Here is a 24,035-nt window from a genome sequence, read left to right as displayed (position 1 = left end):
TGCGCTTCTGGATAATGTTTAGATATGGCTTCTTTTTTGACCTATAGAGTTTTAGCGGCAACGGTGAATCACGGGCATCCAGTATGGTTTTCCGGCCTTGAGCCTTAAGCACAGAGATTGTTCCAGATTCTCTGAATCTTTGAATGATATGCACTGTAGATGATGATAACTTCAAACTTTTTGCAATTTTTCTCTGAGAAACTCCTTTCTGATATTGCTCCACCATTTTCCGCCGCAGCATTGGGGGAATTGGTGATCCTCTGCCCATCTTGACTTCTGAGAGACACCGCCACTCTGAGAGGCTCTTTTTATACCCTATGCTGCAAATCAACCAAATAAGTTGTTAATGGGCCCTTCAGCTGTTCATTATATGTACATTTAACTTTTCCGGCCTCTTATTTCTACCTGTCCCAACTTTTTTTTGGAACATGTACTTTACATGTACAATATTTGGCATGACATTTTAAAATGTCTCACTTTCAACATTTTATATGTTATCTGTATTCTATTGTAAATAAAATATAAGTTTATGAGATTTGTAAATTATTGCATTCCTTTTTTATTCACATTTTGTACAGTGTCCCAACTTTTATGAAATCAGGTTTGTAAAAGGGTAAGGCCACATACATGGCACATAAAGGCTTTGGAACTGAGAAAACGTAATGGCCGTGCAGCGTTTACCTCTTGAGAAAAGTATGGACCATGTTTATGTTGCTCAAGGTAATAAACTAATAAATACAAACAATGTACATAATCTAATAATCAAAACTCACATCATGAGCATAAAAAAGTTACTTTTCCTCGTTTGGAGGAATTTTTGGCCAGAGGCTAAAGACTACAGCCAGTAGAAGTTTTTTATCAAGGGGCTGGATCTCACTCACAGAATGTAAATGCGCACGGCCGCACTCAGCTTAGCATTAATAACGGAGCAGTGTGGAGCAAAGTGAGTGTTTCAACTTTTCAAATGAATTCCTATAAAAGTTAAACTTCCATTGGAATGATCTGAAAATTCGCCAGACTGAACAGACCGAACGCTGTGAATGTAATCTGACTCCTGCTGTGTTTGTGCCGTGACTTTCGTTCGGCTCACTCACAGTTTATTGAACAGACACATTCAGTTTTTAATTGTGGTGTCTATTCTCTAACTGAACAAAATTATTATTACTATAAAAAGCAAAACGATGGTGGTGGTGCCGCGGTGTAGCACAATATGTAGCCCAACAAAAAACATATACACACAAAACATCCACCATGACTGTTAATAAGAACATAATTCAGATTAGTTACAAAAGCAATGGAGTATTTGTTCATGTTAGCCTGTTTATTGATGGTTGGCCTGAAATATATGCTAGCCAGCCCTGCAAAGTCAATATCATCATCATGAAATCATCCCTTCATGTGTATTTAATTTACTTGTGCTATAGCAACTGAAGGCATAACATTGTATGTAGCTGTATTGCAAATACACAGTGTACTGTAAGTCACTGTGTATATAAGCATCTGCTAAATGAGAGTAAACTCTTTGTTATTTAACCTTAAGTGTTTTTACAGGACTATAAGAGTTAACCTCACTGGAGTCAGTCTGTTGAAGTTAGCAGTCAAGTGAATGAAAGTGAAAGGCAGAGGCTTTGGGAGGCTTCTGGGGTTACTATAGAACTCCATTAATATAGTTCGGCCTACTAATGTCACTTGCTATACAAAAAGACTAAGTACTTGACAAACAGCACTTTCTAATCCACGGATGCAGATCCTTCTTCCGAATGCTGAAGTTAATCCCGTCAGACAGGTTCCTCTGAATGAAAAATCATCACTCACAAAATGGGATGCTCACTCCACCCTCAGCTACAAAGAACATAGAGATCAATTAAACACGTGTGGAAAATGGGTCAGTGTTACCCATTAGGTCTTTCCTGTTTTCATCAATTTCATTTATTATTTACTTTCCTAGAATGAACTTCCACATGCATTCCAAAATCTTAATCTTGTAATTGTGGATTAGCTAGTCATTCTAGTCTATTGTTAATCCACACGTTTCTAAAAGCCAATGCAAGGCTTATTGCAACTAATTGCTACATTTTATATACTCATGAATTTTTGTCTTATTCCAGCCACATATAAAACATTTATTTAGTTTTTAAAGTAATTGCGTTACTTAAAGCTGCAGTCCGTCGTTTTTCCTCTTTGTCGCCATCTCTGTTACAAATCAACAATTGCAATTATTCACAGAATTATCAACTTTTCGTGAGTTGTGCCTCAGCACTAGCCTGACAAGCCAGACCCACATCAAGATGTTTGGTCTGGAAACTCACCATTGACAGCTCAATCTGAGGGGCGGGATAAACGGTTGTCTTTCAAACTCCCTCTGCACGCGATAGGATAGCGCTACAACCAACCAGAGCAACGAAGGTGAAGCAGAGCTCGCTGACTGATTAAACATTCACCGTATCCGGTCGGCTAAACTCCGAACACATCTTCCCTTTTTAAGAATGACTTCAGTGCCGCTCTTTGTTCTTTTCTCAGAGAAAAGCTTAACTCCAAGTCTTCCAGAGTCGCGGTCAAAGCTGATTCGAAAGACCGCCGCCGTTCGCCAGTTTCTGTGTTTACTAGAAGCACACAAACGCAACTCGGCCGTCGTCATTATGGCCCCGCCCGCCGACTTTATACACGATGTGATTGGGCCGTCCAGATTCTGAGGAATACAGCTCAGATGGGTTTTGAGAGTGCCTAGACGACACTTGCAGGCAAATTAAATTTGCTGCTGCTAGGGTGCGTCTAGATTTCTAGGCTACCTCAGCACGGCACAGCGCGGAGGAATCCAGTGTTTTGAGGAGAATGTGCGGCTGACCAATGCTATCTCATGACCAATTCATACTTATTTTACGAGGTGACATATTCAAATTTGTGCAACCTCACTCGTACTAATTTGTGCGTTTTGTCTAAACCCCAGTAGCGAGTAGGTTTAGAGGCAGGGTTTGAGGTAGGTCATTCGTACAAATTAATATGAATTTGGCAACTTGTCAAATACGTGTGATTTAGCTTAAAACCCTCTATGGTACGGCGTTGCCTCCAGGCAACATAGTCTATTTTAGATCATTCTTAATCATATGAAACACCAATGTATTGTTCAAACCTATCCCCGGGAAGAAGAACTCAAATACTAACCAATGAAAGTGTAAAAAAATGGGTCACATGACCCACAGGGGTCCATTTTGTGTCCTGTTTCAGTCATGTGCACAGGTCACATGACTCCATATTTTCTCCAATGAAAACGGCATTTTTCAATAATTTCCTGTCCAGATAATCACCCACAAAAATATGAGTCACCTTCACTGGTTAGTAAAGAAGTATTTTCAAGAACTTTACATTATATATCATCAAATGTTTCAGAGTAAAGAACAAAAAACTGTGTGTTGCCTCAAGGCAACATTGTACCATAATGGAATAGCGTAAGGCCATAGCAGACACACTAGGTTGGATACAAATACAGCATATTTGTAAGGAAAAGAGTTAGAATTATCTAAATATATCTGGATTTTTGCACAATATTGTAATGCATGTATAAAAATAGTAATACACATACTATAACTGCATTTATTATGATCTGCACATTTTCTATAGCACTCAAAAAAGGTATACAACACCACTGATGAGGATGAGGATGAGGTGTCGTGATGAGGAAGATCAGGCCATAGTGACAATCCGGCAGGGAGAGAGTGAGGGTGAGATCGAAGATGGAGATGAGGATGAAGATGGTTATGATATGATATGATAACTTGATGTGATGGCTTGATGTAATGGTTTGGTAATTCCACGATGGTACATTGTTGCCTGAGAGCAACAGCTGAATTTGAAATGTTGCTTTTTATTAAATATGAAATTTGTAATACATTATAAACTGAATAAATGTGTTTGTTCAGGTCTCTGGTTAAAGAAATTGATTTTTTTCAATAAATATATTCGTTTTTTTCTACATGAAAACGTAAAAAGTTTAAATTTGTCCGTTGTGGTACAATGTTGCCTTGAGGCAACAAACTTTTAAAAAATAAATAAAAATAAAAATTATGATTTTTTTTATTGCTATTGTTAAAGTGTCCCATTTTAAGCAGGAAAAACACCACAAATAATTTTTTCCTCATTGAAATCATATTGCGTACCATAAACATACAAATTTGAATGACTGAGGTCGTACAAATTCATATGTATTAGCCACCTCTTAAAATATGTACGAATTGCCGTGAGATCGGGTTGGGCTGTCAGTCACCGAACCGGTGTGTGGATACTGTCATTCAGAATCACAGACTCTAATGTTAAAGTATGACCGACATAAGAATGTCATCTGAACAAGCAAGTATCTGACATCCACTTTTGTTCTGACGAAACTATGGGGAAAAAGCATTGCAATAAATCGCGATGATTAATCTTACGATTGTTATCGTATCAAGTCAAACCGTGCAAATTATACTTTTTAAATTGTTAATGTTAACATCAGCATTGCGTGACTACATTTAATGTGTATTAGGGCTACCTGTAGTTCATTTTCCATTTCTGTGCAGTCTTTCTAATCGTAATATCCCATCAAATGAATGTGGAGTAGAGGTGAATGCTCCCTCTCATAGCTAGCACAAAATAATTGATATTTACCATAATGCACATGGCAAAACTGAGAAAGACACAACAAAGAAAACTCTGTAACTGTATGAATTGAGTGTGCAACTATTACATAGCCTAATTGAACCATTACAATGACTAACCTGTCCAGCTGAAAAAAACATGAACAACCCTTCAAAACACAGAGTTAACGCCACCTTCAAAAGCCCCTTTTATCCTTGTTTTCGCATCGGCCGGTTGAAGTCTAGTTTTTTCTGTAGCCACTCCGAATGACGCAAAGATATGCTCGAATTTTCCGCAGAAATCCACCAGTACTACTGGAATTAAAAACATCCTTACAAGCTTATCGTTGTGAATTGAGCTACGGTAAGCAGATCGTTTTGAACACTGGCTGGTTATGTACTTGCTCAAAAATATATTTTGGATAATTCAACATTTCACCTTCAACATTTTCTGACATTATCAAAGTTTATTTGCTATAGTTTAGAAAATGCCAATGAAAGAACTCAGAGTTAAGACTTGTCCTCTTTAGTCCGGATGACATGGCGTCCCAGTTTTCCAAAAAAGAACTTCAAATTCATCTTGATAATGTCAGATGACTTTGATAGAAATGGATCAAATGGATTAAAATCAACCAATCAGCTGCCAGCTGTTAAATTTAAGTACACAATTAGATAATAGCAATTCAGGTCAAGCTCTTAAAATGGCCGACTCCTGAAATAGGGAGCAGGTTGAGAGACGCACCCCAGGACCAGGGTTAGGAACCACTGCAGTAGCTCCCAGATGTGCTGCCTTTCTAGATTGCAAAAAATAGGACGCAGGAGAAGAAAGTTCAACACCCTCACTTATTTTCGCTTATTAGTATGTTTGAACAGGTCATCGAAGGTCAGCAGCAAAAACATTGGATAAAGTGAGGTTATATACATAAAGTAGCCAATATTTGTGTTATTTAACATATGTTTTGTGTAATATTCTCAGTTTGCATTTCATTGTTTTTATTCATTTTTAGGAATACTCAATCTGTTTTTGTGAAGAATCATGTCTGCATGACGCACACAACACCTCTGCACTTGCTTACGATTTCTCTCAACATGGGGACAGTAAATGAGAAAACAAAAGTAACATGAAAAAGTAACATATATTCTGTTTTAAACTAAAGTAATCTGTTACTTTACTAGTTACATGAAAAAAAGTAATCTTATTAAATATTTCATGTTACTTGTAATGTGTTACCCCCAACACAGCACATGTATTAAGAATGGGTCAAAATGGGGAAAATGCTCACACAGGACTTGGTACTTCTCACGAAAACCACTGCTAAACACTGAGATACTGAGATACGCTAACCTATATCTCAATAATGGTCTTGAGGCAAAATTCATGTTAGCAGTGGTTTTTCATGTTTCAAACTATACATTTATTTAAAATTATTTGAATATCTTTTTCTCCTCTGAACTAAAATTGTTGGGGAAATTTGGGGAAACATTCAAATTTTTGCTGATGCATGAATTATTTTGTTTCATAAATGTTTTACTGTTAAAGTTAACCATTAATTATAAATTATTTTAAAAATATATTGTAGCCTACACACAGCCAAAAAGTCAAATGCAAGTTAAAAAAGAACCTAAAAAACATAATTTTGCCTACAAAAACTATATTTTCAACTTGTGAAAGCGCAACTTTTGATAAACAACTATAATCTAAAACAAAATGAAGGGTTTCAGGGTTTTTCTATAACATGTTTCTGCAAAGCTTAACTCATAAAAAAATCCATAAAGGAAAGCTCACCTGCTGTAGAAATGTTGAATCATCTCATATCTGTTGTTCTCCAAGTGTGTCTCGCTCTGAACTCTCCAGTGCAGAAATATTCACTGAGCTGAACAATCAGACGAACTCTGAGGTTGGACAACTGCTGACACTCCTCACTTCCAAAACAAACACACACCACATCCCACCTTTCATAATTTGGCTATGCATGCATTAGTTTTTTTTTACATTTATGATACATTTTATTTTATTTTTGTCATGTGCACATTATATATTGATCTGTTAATCGTCCTGAGAATTAAAATGGATGGAACCACTTCACTGTCCCATGTACAGATAACATCATTTCTACATTTCTTCTTTGCTCAATTGCCAACAACAGGGGGCGCTAAATAACAAAAAATGTCTTCTGGTCACTCTTGGCAGTCATATTTCAGTTCGTTGATCCAAAAAACGGTTATTCTATTGACTAGACTGCAAATAGCTGTTTGTTTATTTCTTTGTTTGTTTGTTTGCTAAATATAAATAAAAAAAATCAAGCTGCAACCTTTAAAAAATGGCTGAGTTTCATAAAAATGTTTGTCGGCACTGTTCATATTGTAGACACAGTGCACATGCATCACAGTAGAAAAATTAAAGGTTATTAAAAAAGGGAACAAATTTAAAGTGCAAACCATGTGTTTTAGGTTAACACGCTTAACATTTCGAAAACAACGACATTTCTAAGCATTTGCTATGTTTTCCTGGGTGATTGCTAGGGTGTTGCTATGCAGTTGGGAAGCCCTACATTAGACGAAGGATCAGGCCCTTCTGGATCCGGATGGAGCAAGAGAAGTGTTTCTGTTGGCTGCTGAGAGCCTGTGAGGAAGACCGGCATGTAGTGCACATTGCCAGGAGGGCAACCAAATTTACAGGAATTTTCTTGCTCACGTTCTGTTCTCTGTTCAGACCAACATATGAGCAGTTAATATGATGGATACATGTCAACATTTGTTATAAATGAATAAGCCAGCAGCCATATCACCCTGTACCCCAAGACTGGTTTCCCACTGAAGCTAAGCAGGGCTGAGCCTGGTCAGTACCTGGATGGAAGACCAACTGGGAAAACCAGGTGTCTGCTGGTAGAGTAGAGGTGTTAGTGAGGCCAGCAGGGGGCGCTCAGCCTGTGGTCAGTGGGGGTCCTAACGCCCCAGTATACACTGCATGATAGTGATGGAGACACTATGAGCACCGTCCTTTAGATGAGATGTTAAACCGAGGTTTAACTCTGTGGTCATTAAAAATCCCAGGATGTCCTCCGGAAATAGAGTAGGGGTGTAAACCCGGCATCCTGGCCAAATTTGCCCATTGGCCACTGTCCATTATGGCCTCCTAATAATCCCCATATCCTGATTGTCTCCTCTCCACCAATCAGCTTGTGTGTGGTGGACGTTCTGGCGCAATATAGCTGCTCATTCAGGTGGTCACTATATGAATGTATCAAACTATTATTATTATTATTATTATTATTATTATTATTATTATTATTATTATTATTATTATTACTAGAAATGGAAACCATTTTTCATTTTTTGAGTTTCAGTTCCTGAAACGAGTTCAAGGCAACATAGTCTTCCACAGAAGCATATGTCGTGTGTTACTGTTGACTGAGCAAACTAGTAAAGCTGTAACTAATTTCTGCAACCAACACTTTTTGGGTTATACTTTATTTTAAGGTGAGTTACATGTAATTATGCATAATTAACTGTTATTACTACACTGTAAAAAAAAATGAAAAATAAGTTACCTGGTTGCCTTAACATTTTGAGTTCATTGAACTAAAAAATTTGAGTTAATACAATGAACATTTTTGAGAATCGACAACCTTTATTCAAATATTATTAAAATATTTTGTAAACATGTGTAATTGTGTGTGCTTTATTGCTGATGACGCAGTGAAACATGCCAAATTGTACCATTTTCATGATTAAACACATTTTTATGTGGTTCAGATACAATAATATTTTGAGTTTCTATTTATTAAACCAATTTCCTGCATTGTATCAACTCAAATTTTAAAGCAACCAGGTTAATTACTTTTTAAAGTGCAACTCTCTTCTATGGCATGTCCAAAGACTCTGTTGCTCGACTGGTACTAGTAACTAGTACAAAATGCCGCTGTAAATGACCTCAAAATAAAACGTACATTTGATCACGTTTCACTAATTTTGAAATAACTCCATCGGCTACCGGTGCATTTCAGAATTGAATTTAAAATTATACTTTTTGTTTTTAAATGGTTAAATAATCTGGCACCAAGCTATTTGCCTGAGCTACTCTGTCCACACGATCCCACACGGAATCTGAAGTCTGGTGATAAGAGACTTTTATCCGTCCCCAGATCACGATTAAAACATTGAGGAGACTATAGGCTCCTGAATCTACTAAAAAGGCTCCTAAATCTTTTTGTAAAACCTGATTTTTTTCTTTAGATTTGAATTAACTGTGAATTTGTCATCAACGTTTGGCTTTGTTTGCTCTTGTCTCTTCAACTTCAAGTGTTTTGTTCAGCACTTTGGTCAGCCATGTTTCCTGTTTTTAAATTAGCTATATAAATAAAACAAACTTGAAACTTGAAAAGTAAATAGTGTGATAAATATATTAAGATTTAAAATGTATGGATTTTGCTTTCAGTCACATAAAGTCCACTGAAGGCAAGTTGAACAAACCCAAGTGCTGTTTTATTGAAAAACACAAATAAAACCGAACCAAACAATGACTTAAGTTAGGGTAGGAAATTTATTTTTATTACTCTGTTTTAAACTCTATTGACATCCATATAAAATAAATAAAAGGTACACAGCCTATCTTCAGTGGAAGTCTCAGGACCAAAAATGGCTTTGGAGACACTGAAGGGAGGGTGGGATCTCATGCTTTCAAAGCTAGCTTGTTATGGCTAGCCTCTCCAAAATTGCCTTCCCTGAACTGAACTTCACATGACCATGAACATAACAAAAAAACACCCCAACAGCAGGTTGACAAAAAGTTAGACAAGAGACAATGGACTCATGAGGGCTATATATAGGCCTACACAAGGACTAATGACTAAACAAGACATACCTTAAAGTAATGAAGAGAATAAACCAATGACAAGAATGGATGATCACCTGACAATAAAGACAATAAAGCAATCACATGACAGGATCACATGAGGGTCACATGAATAACATGACATGAATCAGGAAAAAAAGGGAAGAAAGGGTGAATAAAAGGTAGGTAATAATGATATTTCTGACTGAATCAAAGAACAAATCTAAACCTATCAATGCCAAAACTAGAAGCACTGAAGGACGCTAAAAGAGGAAGCGCTAAGGTGCTACCAGACAGGCAATTACTAATATTCTGTAAAGACAATGAGCCCCAAAAAAGAGTGGCAGGTCAAAAATGGTAAATGAGTTCCGGATCTATCAGTTGAGGCCCTAAAGAGAAATACGTCTGGAGGAATCAGTAAAGATGTTATAAACGGCTGAAATATGACACAAAATTACAAGAAAGTGGACAGTCTTTCAGTGATGATACAATACAGGTCCTTCTAAAAAATTAGCATATGTGATAAAAGTTCATTATTTTCCATAATGTAATGATAAAAATTAAACTTTCATATATTTTAGATTCATTGCACACCAACTGAAATATTTCAGGTCTTTTAATACTGATGATTTTGGCATACAGCTCATGAAAACTCATCTAAAAAAATTATCATATTTCATCCGACCAATAAAAGAAAAGTGTTTTTAATACAAAAAAAAGTCAACCTTCAAATAATTATGTTCAGTTATGCACTCAATACTTGGTCGGGAATCCTTTTGCAGAAATGACTGCTTCAGTGCGGCGTGGCATGGAGGCGATCAGCCTGTGGCACTGCTGAGGTGTTCTGGAGGCCCAGGATGCTTCGATAGCGGCCTTAAGCTCATCCAGAGTGTTGGGTCTTGCGTCTCTCAACTTTCTCTTCACAATATCCCACAGATTCTCTATGGGCTTCAGGTCAGGAGAGTTGGCAGGCCAATTGAGCACAGTAATACCATGGTCAGTAAACCATTTACCAGTGGTTTTGGCACTGTGAGCAGGTGCCAGGTCGTGCTGAAAAACCAAATCTTCATCTCCATAAAGCTTTTCATCAGATGGAAGCATGAAGTGCTCCAAAATCTCCTGATAGTGAGCTGCATTGACCCTGCCCTTGATAAAACACAGTGGACCAACACCAGCAGCTGACATGGCACCCCAGACCATCACTGACTGTGGGTACTTGACACTGGACTTCAGGCATTTTGGCATTTCCTTCTCCCCAGTCTTCCTCCAGACTCTGGCACCTTGATTTCCGAATGACATGCAAAATTTGCTTTCATCCGAAAAAAGTACTTTGGACCACTGAGCAACAGTCCAGTGCTGCTTCTCTGTAGCCCAAAGTGGCTTGGCCTGGGGAATGCAGCACCTGTAGCCCATTTCCTGCACACGCCTGTGCACGGTGGCTCTGGATGTTTCTACTCCAGACTCAGTCCACTGCTTTGGCAGGTCCCCCAAGGTCTGGAATCGGTCCTTCTCCACAATCTTCCTCCGGTCCGGTCACCTCTTCTCCTTGTGCAGCGTTTTTTGCCACACTTTTTCCTTCCCACAGACTTCCCACTGAGGTGCCTTGATACGGCACTCTGGGAACAGCCTATTCGTTCAGAAATTTCTTTCTGTGTCTTACCCTCTCGCTTGAGGGTGTCAATGACGGCCTTCTGGACAGCAGTCAGGTCGGCAGCCTTACCCATGATTGCGGTTTTGAGTAATGAACCAGGCTGGGAGTTTTTAAAAGCCTCAGCAATCTTTTGCAGGTGTTTGGAGTTAATTAGTTGATTCAGATGATTAGGTTAATAGCTCGTTTAGAGAACCTTTTCATGATATGCTAATTTTTTGGGACCTGTATTTCTTGGGCTTGTTATTTTTATTGTCCATTACGTCCTTCCTCTTTTGGTCATGTTGCTGTACTCTAGAAGAAAAGGTTCTATCAGTGCTACATATTTGGAACCCCTAAAAGGTGCCAAAAGGGTTGGCACCTTTTAGGGTTCTTTCTTGTCATTATAGAACCTTTTTAGCATAAAAGGTTCTTTGGACTCCAACAAACCTTTTATTAACCTTTGGACTTATGCTTAAAAGGTTCTATAATGACAAGAAAGAACCCTTTTGGCACTTAAAAAGGGTTCTATATAGAACCTTTTAGGGGTTCAAAATACGTAGCGCCTATAGAACCTTTTACGGTTCTATATAGAACGTTTTCTTCTTAGATTGTGCGATTTTTAATGTGTGTGTGGAAACGGAGGGAATCTGATGTATTACAATTTTGGAAGGGCTCATATATAGTGCTGGGTACGGTGGTTGCCAGGCTAGGAAATAGGCAGAATTTATATATATATATATATATATATATTTATATATATATATATATATATATATATATATATATATATATATATATATATATATATATATATATATATATATATATATATAGAGAGAGAGAGAGAGAGAGAGAGAGAGAGAGAGAGAGAGAGAGAGAGAGAGAGAGAGAGAGAGAGAGAGAGAGAGCCCCTTGCAGAATCTGTGAAAATGTGAATAATTTTAACAAAATTAGAGGGATCATACAAAATACATGTTATTTTTAATTTAGGACTGTCCCAAATAAGATATTTTGCATAAATGATGTTTACATATAGTCCACAAGACAAAAAAAGCTGAATTTATAAAAGCGACCCTGTTCAAAAGTTAATGAACCCTTGATTCTTTATACTGTGTCGTTCTCTGATGATCCACGGCTGTTTTGCTGTTTGTTCTTGAGTCTCTTGTTTGTCCTGAGCATTTAAACTGGCCAATGTGATTCAGAAAAATCCTCCAGGTCTCAAAAATGCTTCAGTTTTCCAGCATCTCTCACATATTTGAACCCCTTATAGTAGTGATTGTATGAATTTGAGATCCATCTTTTCACACTGAGGACAAATGAGGAACTTGAGGGTTTAAACTGGCTGGGGTCATTTTCATAAATGTGGATGAGGTTCATTGACTTAAACTGGATATTTTTGCTGATTCTTCTTCAAGCCTCATTGGCTTAAAAAAGAAAAATCGGGCCAACTTTATATTAGGTGGCCTTAACTACTATGTAATAACATTTGAATTAATAATTTGATAGAATGTACTTATTGCGTACATACATATTTTTACATTGTATTTACATTTAAAAAAATCTGTCATTCATTTCTGTAGTTACAGTGCATCCGGAAAGTATTCACAGTGCTTTACTTTTCCACATTTTTTTCCAAAATGTATTAAAGTCATTATTTTTTTCCTCAATTCTATACCCCATACTGACAATGTGAAATAAGTTTTTTTTTTAAATATTTTCAAAAAAAAAAAAAAAAAAAAAAAAAAAAAAATCACAATTACATAAGTATTCCCAGCCTTTGTCATGACAATTAAAATTGAGCTCAGGTGCATCCAGTTTCCATTGATCTTCCTAGAGATGTTTCTACAACTGGACTGGAGTCCACCTGTGGTATATTAATTTGATTGGACATGATTTGGAAAGGCACACACCTGTCTATATAAGGTCCCTCAGTAAACAGTGCATGTCAGAGCACAGACCAAGCCATGAAGTCCAAGGAATTGTCTGTAGACCTCTGAGACAGGATTGTATCGTAGCACAGATCTGGGGAAAGGTACCGAAAAATGTCTGCAGCATTGAAGTTCCCAATGGGTGCAGTGGCCTCTATCATCCTTAAATGAAAGAAGTTTGGAACCACCAGGGGCCTTATTTATCCACGTTGCGTAGTTCGCACAGTTCTGTGTGTAGTGAGTGCGTAAGAACCAACCTGTCCTTCAAAAAAATACAACTCTATAGGTCATTTTTCAAGCACCTTATTACGACATATATTTACGTTTTAAAGTCATGCGCCCTCTAGCTGGCGTAAAAATAATGACAGTCTCAAAATGCGTGTTCATTTTAATGCAATGTGTGGACTTTTTACCACCATTTGTCATATTTCCATTCAGCAAAAATATTGTTTTTAATTTACAACTACCCCCACCCCATCCCTAAACCTACCCAGTGATTAATAGTGCATACACACTTTATGAGCACATGTGTTCCCTGGGATAAAACTCACAATTGCATGATCACATGTTGTTGTTGTTGTATAGTGCAATGCTTTACAAATTAAGCTATGCAAAACCTGAAATATTAAGCAGATAAAAGGGAAAAATGCTTTTAAATGAAAGTGTCCTGCTGTCAATAGGAGGAAAACTTTATAAAACTATATAATATATATATACTCACCTAAAGCATTTTTAGGAACACCACAGTAATACCCCCTTACGCCTTCAGAACTGCCTTAATTCTACGTGGCATTGATTCAACAAGGTGCTGAAAGCATTCTTTAGAAATGTTGGCCCATATTGATAGGATAGCATCTTGCAGTTGATGGAGATTTGTGGGATGCAGATCCAGGACACGAAGCTCCCATTCCACCACATCCCAAAGATGCTCTATTGGGTTGAGATCTGGTGACTGTGGGGGCCATTTTAGTACAGTGAACTCATTGTCATGTTCAAGAAACCAATTGGAAATGATTTGAGCTTTGTGACATGGTGCATTATCCTGCTGGAAGTAGCCATCAGAGGGATGGGTACATGGTGGTCATAAAGGGATGGACATGGTCAGAAACAATGCTCAGGTAGGCTGTGGCATTTAAACGATGCCCAATTGGCACTAAGGGGCCTAAAGTGTGCCAAGAAAACATCCCCCACACCATTACACCACCACCACCAGCCTGCACAGTGGTAACAAGGCATGATGGATCCATGTTCTCATTCTGTTTACGTCAAATTCTGACTCCATCTGAATGTCTCAACAGAAATTGCCATCAGACCAGGCAACATTTGAGTCTTCAACTGTCCAATTTTGATGAGCTTGTGCAAATTGTAGCCTCTTTTTCCTATTTGTAGTGGAGATGAGTGGTATCCGGTGGGGTCTTCTGCTGTTGTAGCCCATCCGCCTCAAGGTTGTGTGTGTTGTGGCTTCACAAATGCTTTGCTGCATACCTCAGTTGTAACGAGTGGTTATTTCAGTCAAAGTTGCTCTTTTATCAGCTTGAATCAGTCAGCCCATTCTCCTCTGACCTCTACATCAACAAGGCATTTTCGCCCACAGGACTGCCGCATACTTAAAGTTTTTCCTTTTTCACACCATTCTTTGTAAACCCTAGAAATGGTTGTGAGTGAAAATCCCAGTAACTGAGCAGATTGTGAAATACTCAGACCGGCCCGTATGAGTATATAAAAGCACTGTCAACCAAATTTAATGATGTAAATAAAAAAGTGTTTCATTCTGCTAACATGCAAATCATTTGTGACACAAATTTGTTGTTGTTGTTAAACGTCATTGTGGCCTGGACTTTATGTTGAGTTTTGTTTATGGTTTGTTATGTGTGTGCGGGCAGTCGTCTGTTTCGTTTTGTTTATTTATTTAATCAAAATCGTTGAATGTTTGCCGGTTCCCGCCTCCTTCCTTCCCATCTACGAACCACGTTACAGTCATTGCATGACTCATTTAGTGTTTGTGAAGTTCCTCTTTTTTGCAATAATTGCGGTGAGGAATAAAACAAAACAATCAAGTGATTTTTAAAGGGATGTGTTGTCACCATATATGGTTCATTGGAGGCATTTCTGAATGCTAATGACCGTAAACGTGAACGAGCATGGTACTTATGCACATGTGGGATTTATCAACAACGATTGCTTACTCATGTGTGTAATAACTGTGTACAAATGTTTGATAAATACAGATTTCCTTGTATTTAGACACATTGTAAATTTCAGTCATACGATGAAATATAGAACCTTTTCTATGCACTGTTGATAAATGAGGGTCCAGGACTCTTCCTAGAGCTGGCCGCCCGGCCAAACCGATTGATCGCAGGAGAAGGGCCTAGGGAGGTGACCAAGAAACTGATGCTCTGACAGAGCTCCAGCATTTCTCTGTGGAGAGAGGAGAACCTTCCAGAAGAACAGTCATCTCTGCAACACTTCACCAATCAGGCCTATATGGTAGAATGGCCAGACAGAAGCCACTCCTTAGTAAAAGGCCACCTAGAGTTTGCCAAAAGGCACTTAAAGGACTCTTAGACCATGAGAAACAAAATGTTCTGGTCTGATGAAATAAAGATTGAACTCTTTGGCCTGAATGGTAAGCGTAATGTGTGGAGGAAACCAGGCACCACTCATTCCTGGTGAATACCATTCCTGCAGTGAAGCATGGTGATGGCAGCATCATGCTGTGGGGGTGTTTTTCAGCGGCAGGAACTGGGTGACAGTCAGGACTGAGAGAAAGATGAATGCAGCAATGTACAGAGACATCTCTGATGAAAACCTGCTCTAGAGCGCTCTGGACCTCAGACCGGGGCGAAGGTTCATCCTCCAACAGGACATCGACCCCTAAGCACACAGCCAAGATAACAAAGGAGTGGCTACGGGACAACTCTGTGAATGTCCATGAGTGGCCCAGCCAGAGTCCAGACTAGAACCTGATTGAACACCTCTGGAGAGATCTGAAAATGGCTGTGCACCGACACTCCCCAATGGGAGAAACTGCCCAAAATAGGCGTGCCAAGCTTGTAGTATCATATTCAAAAAGACTTGAGGGTGTAATTGGAGCCAAAGGTGCTTCAACAAAGTATTGAGCAAAGGTTGTGAATACTTACATGTGATTTTTTTTTTTTGTTGCATTTTTTATTTTTAATAAATTTGCAAAGATTTTAAACAAACTTCTTTCATGTTGTGATTATTGTTTGTTGAATAGAGGAAAGGAAATTATGAGTTCCATTTTAGAATAAGGCACTGACATAACAAAAAAACGTAGGTGGAGAAAATGCACCAAAACCTCTGTTAAATTCAAAAGAAGAAGATAAACATGAATTGAAACCATGAAACAAGAACCAAAATCTAGACAGAAGTGACGTACAGCAAAAATGTTGCAAAAGAACAAAAAAATTCCTGTAAATAAATGAAATTACAAAGTTAGTATCAGGGATTTAGTTGAAAATTAGTTTAACACGACAACTTTACACAAAAGTTGTCAATAGATTAGAATGCCTGAAAGTAAAACTGTACAATAACATTTGTAAGCAAATAATCATACGGCAAAAAGCATTTTTTTAGGTAATAAATCCAACTGTAACAGGAGATATAATACACAACCAGGACACAGAAAAATGAACAGACAGAACTAATAGTCAAAATGGTTTATGAGTTGAATATCTATCCATTTTGTTATAATTTTCTATGTACCGTTCAAAAGTTTGGTGTCAGTAAGATTTATTTTAATGTTTTTGAAAGAAGTCTGTATGCTCATTTATCTGACAAAAAAATACACCCAAAACCGTTTTTTCCATGTATACATATATTAAAATGTAATCTGATGCAAAGCTGGATTTTCATCATCCTTACTCCAGTCTTTAGATTCACATGATCCTTCAGAATTTTCTTTAGTCTATAGGATACACCTAATGTAAGACTTATATTTTATTTATTTACAAATGACACCATGAAACGTTTTTCTTTAAAATAAAATTAGAAATAAGGCTTTGTTTAGTGTCTAACCATTGGTGTTGCCACTAGCCCTCAGTTTCTTAGTTTCATGTCTCCATCTGAAGCCGTGCTAGACGCTGGAGGCTGTCACATGGACACCTACGGTATGACAGGCAATTTAGTTGAGTTAAACTCACATCCTGGGCAGCGATGAACCAGCAGCTGTTATGCCGGGCAGGACAGAACTGGAGTATTGCAGGGGGGGAAAAGCTCAGAAAAGCTATGGCCATAATCAGAGCTCCGCTGATAAAGAGGCATGCAACCCTGTCTTTCCTCCGATAAGACCCGGAAAAGCTGATTATTCTATCCCTGGTCTCTTTCTCGCATGCTCTCTCTCTCCCTCTCTCTATCATTCTCCTTCCATTGTGGACGGAGGACAAGGTCTGTTATTTTTAGAGATGTGCGTCCATGTTATCTGACTTGTTCTTTTCAACGCCTCTGAGGAGTGGGCCACTATTGTAACTGTGTGACCTTTCCCTTTACCTCTCAGTGGCCCCATATTTGACTCGAAATGATCATTTCCACAGTATATGCTTTCGATTGTATTTCATCTGTAAGTATATGCTGGCTCGGCTCTGGGTAGATGTGGCGGAGATGCGGAATTGTGTTTACTGATATGTGTGGAGAGGCCAGAGAGATGCACAAGAACAATCAATTACTCGTTTGAAGTGGCAGCAAATGTGGATCTCCTTGCGTCCTCCATCTAAGTCTTTGCATGCGCAGCCATGCACCCTTACCTCTCTATGTCAAGCAAATTGTGCCATTCTGCACACTAAGCAGAGCACTTTGGTGTTGTCAATCAAGTGGAACACCGGCCTTTACAATGATAACACACAAACAAATTCAATTAAGTTATAGGTGCTGCTATCAACAAAACTTTTTGAGGATGGGTGTGATATAAAGTTTACACTCTTAAAAAAGGTTCAGTGGGGTTCTAAGGGTTCTTGACTCAAAGAACACCTTATGCCAAAAAAAAAAGGTTTTATATAAGAGAGATGTTTGCTATACATTATGTGATAATGTGTTTACGAGCTGTTAAATTCATGTAAATTTATTCATGAATTAAAACAAACATAAATCATTAAAACTACATGATCACATGATGGGAAGCTTAGTGAAGCGCCTGTCAGAACTTTTAAGGTTAGAATATTTTAAGGTGTCATACACAATGATTTAGAAAAAAAGTTACCTGGTTGCCTTAAAATTTTGAGTTCATTGAAATTAAAATTTTGAGTTAATACAATGAACATTTTTTGAGATTCGACAACCTTTATTCAAATATTATTTAAAGATTTTGCAAGCATATTGGGTAATTATGTGTGTGTTATTTCTGATGATGCAGTGAAACATGCCAAATTGTGCTATTTTCATGATTTATCACATTTTTTATGTGGTTCAGATACAAAAATATTTTGAGTTTCTATTTATTAAACTAATTTCCTTCATTGTATCAACTCAAATTTTTAATTTCAATAAACTCAAAATTTTAAAGCAACCAGGTTACTTACTTTTTTAAGTTAAACCAACAAAAACCACCACAAATTTTTTACAGTGCAATGTAATAAAGCACTGAGTAATATTGATGAACAACATGCACTTACTAAAGGGTTATAGTAGCCTATAGGATTATGGTTTTGTTTATGGTTACATAACTGTTATTACTATGTAACATAAAGTGTTTCCGAACCTTTTTGTCCTTGAGTGATAGTTTAACATTAATCTGGGCTGGTGTCGAACTGGACTGATCATCGCCATGACACAAACATCGCACCCGAAGCTCGCTAATCGGGTCAAAGTGTTTTATTCTGATGACCTGTCAAATCAAATCACATGACACGCTAAACAAAAAAATGTCGTCTGAAGCGTTTGCAATTTGGGATTATTTCAAGACGTTAAGCCTAGGTATTAGGCATATCCTCTCCGAACACACTGGGACGTAGCCTACCTAATATATAGGCTACACTTTTGGAACCAATACCTTAATAAGCACTCTTTAGGTACAAAGGTGTACCACCCCAGACAGCGTTTGTACCTTTTTTTTCTGAGTGTATAAACAAACACAGGTTCATCTTTGAAAAACAAAAACAAAAAACACAAGTGAACGTGAAATGTATATTTTAAAATATCTAAGCTTACTTTTTCTGTATCAAATTATACCATCTTGTTCTATTAATTAAGATAAAACTATATTAAGAATAAGAATATGAAGATGCGCAAGAATAGGCTAATAATAGTAATTATTCACTAGTAAAATTAGCATTATTAACAAAGTGTTTGAATATAGGCTAATTCGTAAACAGGAATCGCATATAGTTACAACAAATGTTAATTATTAGTACGCCTATATCGCTGTTGTTGTGTTAATATTTGTATTGTTATTCTACAAAAACCAAATAATAATTGAATACATTCTTAAAACGCCTTTATTATTTTCTTTCGAAAAGTTTACATATCAAACTTACAAAGGCAATAATAACAAACCTTAATAATTCGTGCGGTAGGCTACTTTCTATAGAAAAAGAAAAGAAATAACGCTTACAGCCTTTAGTTCATTGATGTCCTTTTATATATTGTTTTTCTAGGCTATCATTGGGCTATTATAAATTATTATTTGTTTAAAATTCGAAAGAAAGAAAGAAAGAAACCTTGGTAACTTTGCACGAGAGGCTCTTATAATAGGTGAAAATTATAAATTATATACGTGCGGTTAATCTCTCGTCATTTTACTCAAGTGCAAGCAAATTATTCAGACAGTTTTCAAAGAAATCTATTAAAGCCTAGGGACGATTCTTGTATCTGACAGCGCAAAACCATTCCGGTCCGGATTCGGTCTATTCAAATAATGGGCTACTCGATAATGCAAATGTTGTTTGAGTGTAAAAAGTCCACAGAGATGACTCATGCAGTAAGTGTCGGCTTTTCTTCACCAAGCTCGGATGCCGTGTAGTGAGGGCACCGCGCTGCCGGACTGAAAAGAAGCCTGGACGTTATTTAGATCCCCAACCCCAAAGTTCATGTAGCTGCTGTTGGGCTGTGAGGGCTGGATGCTGGACATGCTCGATGGATAGTTGCATGAGTAGTTCGTGTTGCCTGGACTCGGGAAATTACTAAACGCAGGGTAGGTGTTGTAGGTGAAGTGATTGATCCCCACATTATACGAGGTGTTATAAGTGGACGTGTCTCCAAGGCACGGTTTGCCATCCCGAACCAAAACCGGCACCGAGATGCGTCTCGGCGGGGCTATGCCCACCATCTCCAGGGTCTGGTCCTGACGCTGCCGCTTGCACTTGTAGCGTCTGTTCTGGAACCAGATCTTCACCTGTGTGGAGGTAAGTTTGAGCACGTTGGCTAAATGATCTCTCTCAGGCGCAGAGAGGTATTTCTGCTGTTTGAAGCGGCGCTCCAGCTCGTACACCTGCGCCTGAGAGAAGAGGACGCGGGGCTTCCTCCTCTTCCTCTGTTTGGGTCGATCCGCATCATCCAGCTTCAGCTCTTCACTCGGATCGTCCTGAGAACAGCTGATGTCTGAAAAGAGTCGGTCATTAATCATGATTTATTTAATTGATAGCATTTACTTGGGCATACAGTTAAATTATCTTTCGATTTATTTCTTGGCTACTTGATTTATTATTATTATTATTATTATTATTATTATTATTATTATTATTATTATTATTATGGATTAATAATAATCATAATCATAATCATAATAACAATAATAATTTAAAAAGTGCAATGACCTTTTCACTGAATACTGAAACATTTGAATCTCTTGGATTAAAAAAGTTGACAAATTATGACAACATGCTTTAACTCATCAAAATAAGTCATCAGTTTTCAACTTTTTTATAGGCCTAAGTTATATATATATATATATATATATATATATATATATATATATATATATATATATATATATATATATATATATATATATATATATAAGCCAGTTTAATGTAATTTACGTTTAAATGGCTTAAAGTGTATTGTACTTAAAAAAAATATGCAGCACTTGAATTTTGTCCATTTAATCATTAACTTTATTTTCAGGTGAAAACCATTATATATTTCAAAAGCTGAATAAAAATAATAAAAACAAAAATTAACTTCCTAATAATTCATATTTCCTAATTAATTAGCATATTAGGTTATAATTGATGGAGACATGTGGAAATTCTTTGGAAAACTCGCAAATGTTTAAACAATACAACATTAGTTAGCATTAGTTCATGTATTATCTAACAATAACTAACAATGAACAAAACATGTTACAGTATTTATTCATCTTTGTTAATGTTACTTAATAAAGCTACTGTGTTTCATTGTTTGTTAATGTTCCACAAATAAGTAACTTTTGATTTTAATAATTTATTAGAAGGCTAAATAGTTCGATTAAGATTATAATATGGCTACTGTTCATTCTTAACCAATGTTAACTGAAGAAACCTTATTGTAAAGTATTAGGCTACCAGTTTTCTTTTCCATTTCCATTTGAGATTTGAAATAAACAGGAAACAATAAATGTCCAGACCGCTCACCTTTTTTCTCTTTGTCTTCAAACGTGTCATCCGTCTTTGCGTCTTTAACATAGTCCATCTCTAGGAAATTCTTCCCATAAAAGGCAGCAGTGCCGAAGTTCAGAGAGCTGTTTTTGTTGCTTTTGTCGTCCTGCAGGTCTTCGCTGAAGAGAGAGGCTCCGGATGGCATTTCCATGAACTGCTCCTGTTTGAAAGTGGACAGCATGCAGGATGAGGTCGGAATAAGAGCACTGTCCAGCCGCTGAGACATGTCCAGAGAGACCAAGTCCTCCTGATTCTGCTCCAGGTTCAGTATGTCCCGCACTGAGAAAGGAGTGGAAGTCATCTGGCTGGAGAACATTGCCATGGAGTGATGGTCCTCTTGGGCATCAGGGGTGCCTCGTTTAATGAATAGGGTTAATCTGTTGTGTTTAGAGGTCTAAGCACGTTCATCTTTCTAACAGACCCCTCATAACACACTTTCGGGGTGTAAGGTAAATCGAAATGACGGCATAGGCTGCTGTAGTGAGGCTGAGGGCGGGGTCAGCCGCGCGTTCAACATTTTACAGCTTTTTATTGGTCAATAACGGATAATATTAAAATCACTTTCAATGCATGTATGTACATAAGAAACAATTTCCACCAATTTTAACAACTTTACTAACACAAACAAATCGCATTGCTGTTGTCTTTTAATGGTCTGAACTGATCCGTTGCCTGTTTTTATTGCAATGCAGTTTGATGCTTTTTCATGGTGGTAAAGTGAAGTTTGTAAGTTCTAAAGATGGATGACCCGTTTTAATCATAGGGCCGTGACGCGGTAAATGGGCCTTTTGCCTGGAACTGGCTCTCGCTCTCGGTTTGTTTATTTCTTCTTAATTGCTTAATCCAGAGGAAACTCCGAGCCAGAGAGGAGTTTTCTCCAAGGGATAAGACACTGCCATTGCTGGAACCTGAAACCTGCAATGACAAACCCAACTGTCTACCACTGAAAGATTCTGGTGCCACTGGGTTTGTTATCAAGACGTGATAACAGATGACAACAAACCAGAAACCCACCCACGCCGAACAGCCGCATGAAGCAGAAGAGCAACATGTGTCAATTCATAGAAAATATAGACCTATGTGGCGGAAATGGGAATGAAATTAGTCCAAAGTAGACGTTTGTGATTGATAGTTTCTTGTTATACAAGATTCAACTTATTATTATTATTATTAGCTATTATTTTAAGTCAGTTTAATGTATAGCTAATTTAAGTTGAAATGACTTAAACATCCAAGTTGATTGTACTTTCAAATTTGTTAACACTTTACACTGCATGTTACCCTGGTTTGGACATCTTATGTTAACTGATAATTTAATGAAAAATAATTTAATTTTTTAATGAGTCTTTATTTAATTCAATTAATCAATCATTATTTCATCCATATTTGATAAAACTTTATTTTACATTGTTGCATATGTTAAGTAGCCTAATAACACTAGTCCGCGTAACTTCCGCGCTCATTTATAATTATGAATATAGGCCTACAATAACTAAATTTAACGTGTAACAAGGACACTGTAAAATAAAGTGTTACGCACAAATATTTGGTTGCATTGTACTCAAGGGTTTGGTTTAGGGTTAGTTACTGCATAATTTAGCTACTGTTATTGCATGGTGAGTATGCCTACATACACGTACTAACGTGCGATGTCATCTTAAAATAAAGTGTTACCGTTTATGTATATGCATTTTTTTCACTTTTATTGAATAAAGTATTCTTTGACATTATAACACATTTCTATCCTATCATGGGCTACTCTATACGCAATTGCATATTAAGTAGGCCTAGCGCATTATCTTCATTAGTGATTGCACTGCAACAAAACACCTATAAAAGTAATTCAGGTTTTTGCAGAAGGGAAGGACTACCGGTCCTCTTGATAATATTAGCCATGAGTTGTGCTTTTGTGCAGAGACAGACAGTATTATCGTTGATTCGATCTCTCACGGACGGTTAATGCTGTAAATGGTGCAGCCCGTGTCTGCACTATAGAGCTTCATGTTTATAGTTTTGGAGAAAATCTGTGTCTGCGTCTCAGACAGGCGTTTCTGATAAATGGACGCAAGCACTTTTCTCTATGAGCGAATCAACACTCCCTTATCCAGCTGCAATAATTGGTGAAATAAAGTAAACTGACTCTGCAGCTTATGGAAACTGCTTTGCATCACGATGATTTATTGAGCATCTCCTCTTCTGCAGTTAGTGACAGTCCTTGTGACGGATGGAGCTGAAAACTTGCAAATGTTTCCGAGCGTTTACCACGATTTTCTGAGACAGGGGTTGCTCGAATAATTCGTCTTGTTTGATGCATTTCTGAAATAAATATTATGACAGACTACATGGTTAAGAGAAGAAGGCACAAACTCCCCCAAAGCACATGCATCTGAAGGTTTGTCTTTCAACAGCGCATTTGGAGCAGATAAAGAGTTGGATAACGTT

At 37.4% G+C, this 24,035-nt stretch overlaps 1 protein-coding gene across 1 annotated transcript; it reads right to left on the bottom strand.

Moving 5' to 3' along the window:
* Nucleotides 1-19,436: 19,436 nt before the first annotated feature.
* nkx2.5 (NK2 homeobox 5) lies at nt 19,437-22,187 on the bottom strand. Its single transcript, XM_067456676.1, has 2 exons — nt 21,570-22,187; nt 19,437-20,556 (listed from the first exon to the last, which is right to left on the bottom strand). The coding sequence occupies exons 1-2, from the start codon at nt 21,913-21,915 to the stop codon at nt 19,955-19,957; spliced, it is 948 nt and encodes a 315-aa protein (XP_067312777.1). The 5' UTR covers nt 21,916-22,187; the 3' UTR covers nt 19,437-19,954.
* Nucleotides 22,188-24,035: the final 1,848 nt, after the last annotated feature.

Source organism: Pseudorasbora parva, chromosome 11, assembly GCF_024679245.1.
Source record: "Pseudorasbora parva isolate DD20220531a chromosome 11, ASM2467924v1, whole genome shotgun sequence".
NCBI classification, from domain to species: Eukaryota; Metazoa; Chordata; class Actinopteri; order Cypriniformes; family Gobionidae; genus Pseudorasbora; species Pseudorasbora parva.
The sequence above is the reverse complement of the archived record's forward strand: the minus strand, read 5'-3'. Positions and strand labels throughout refer to the sequence as shown.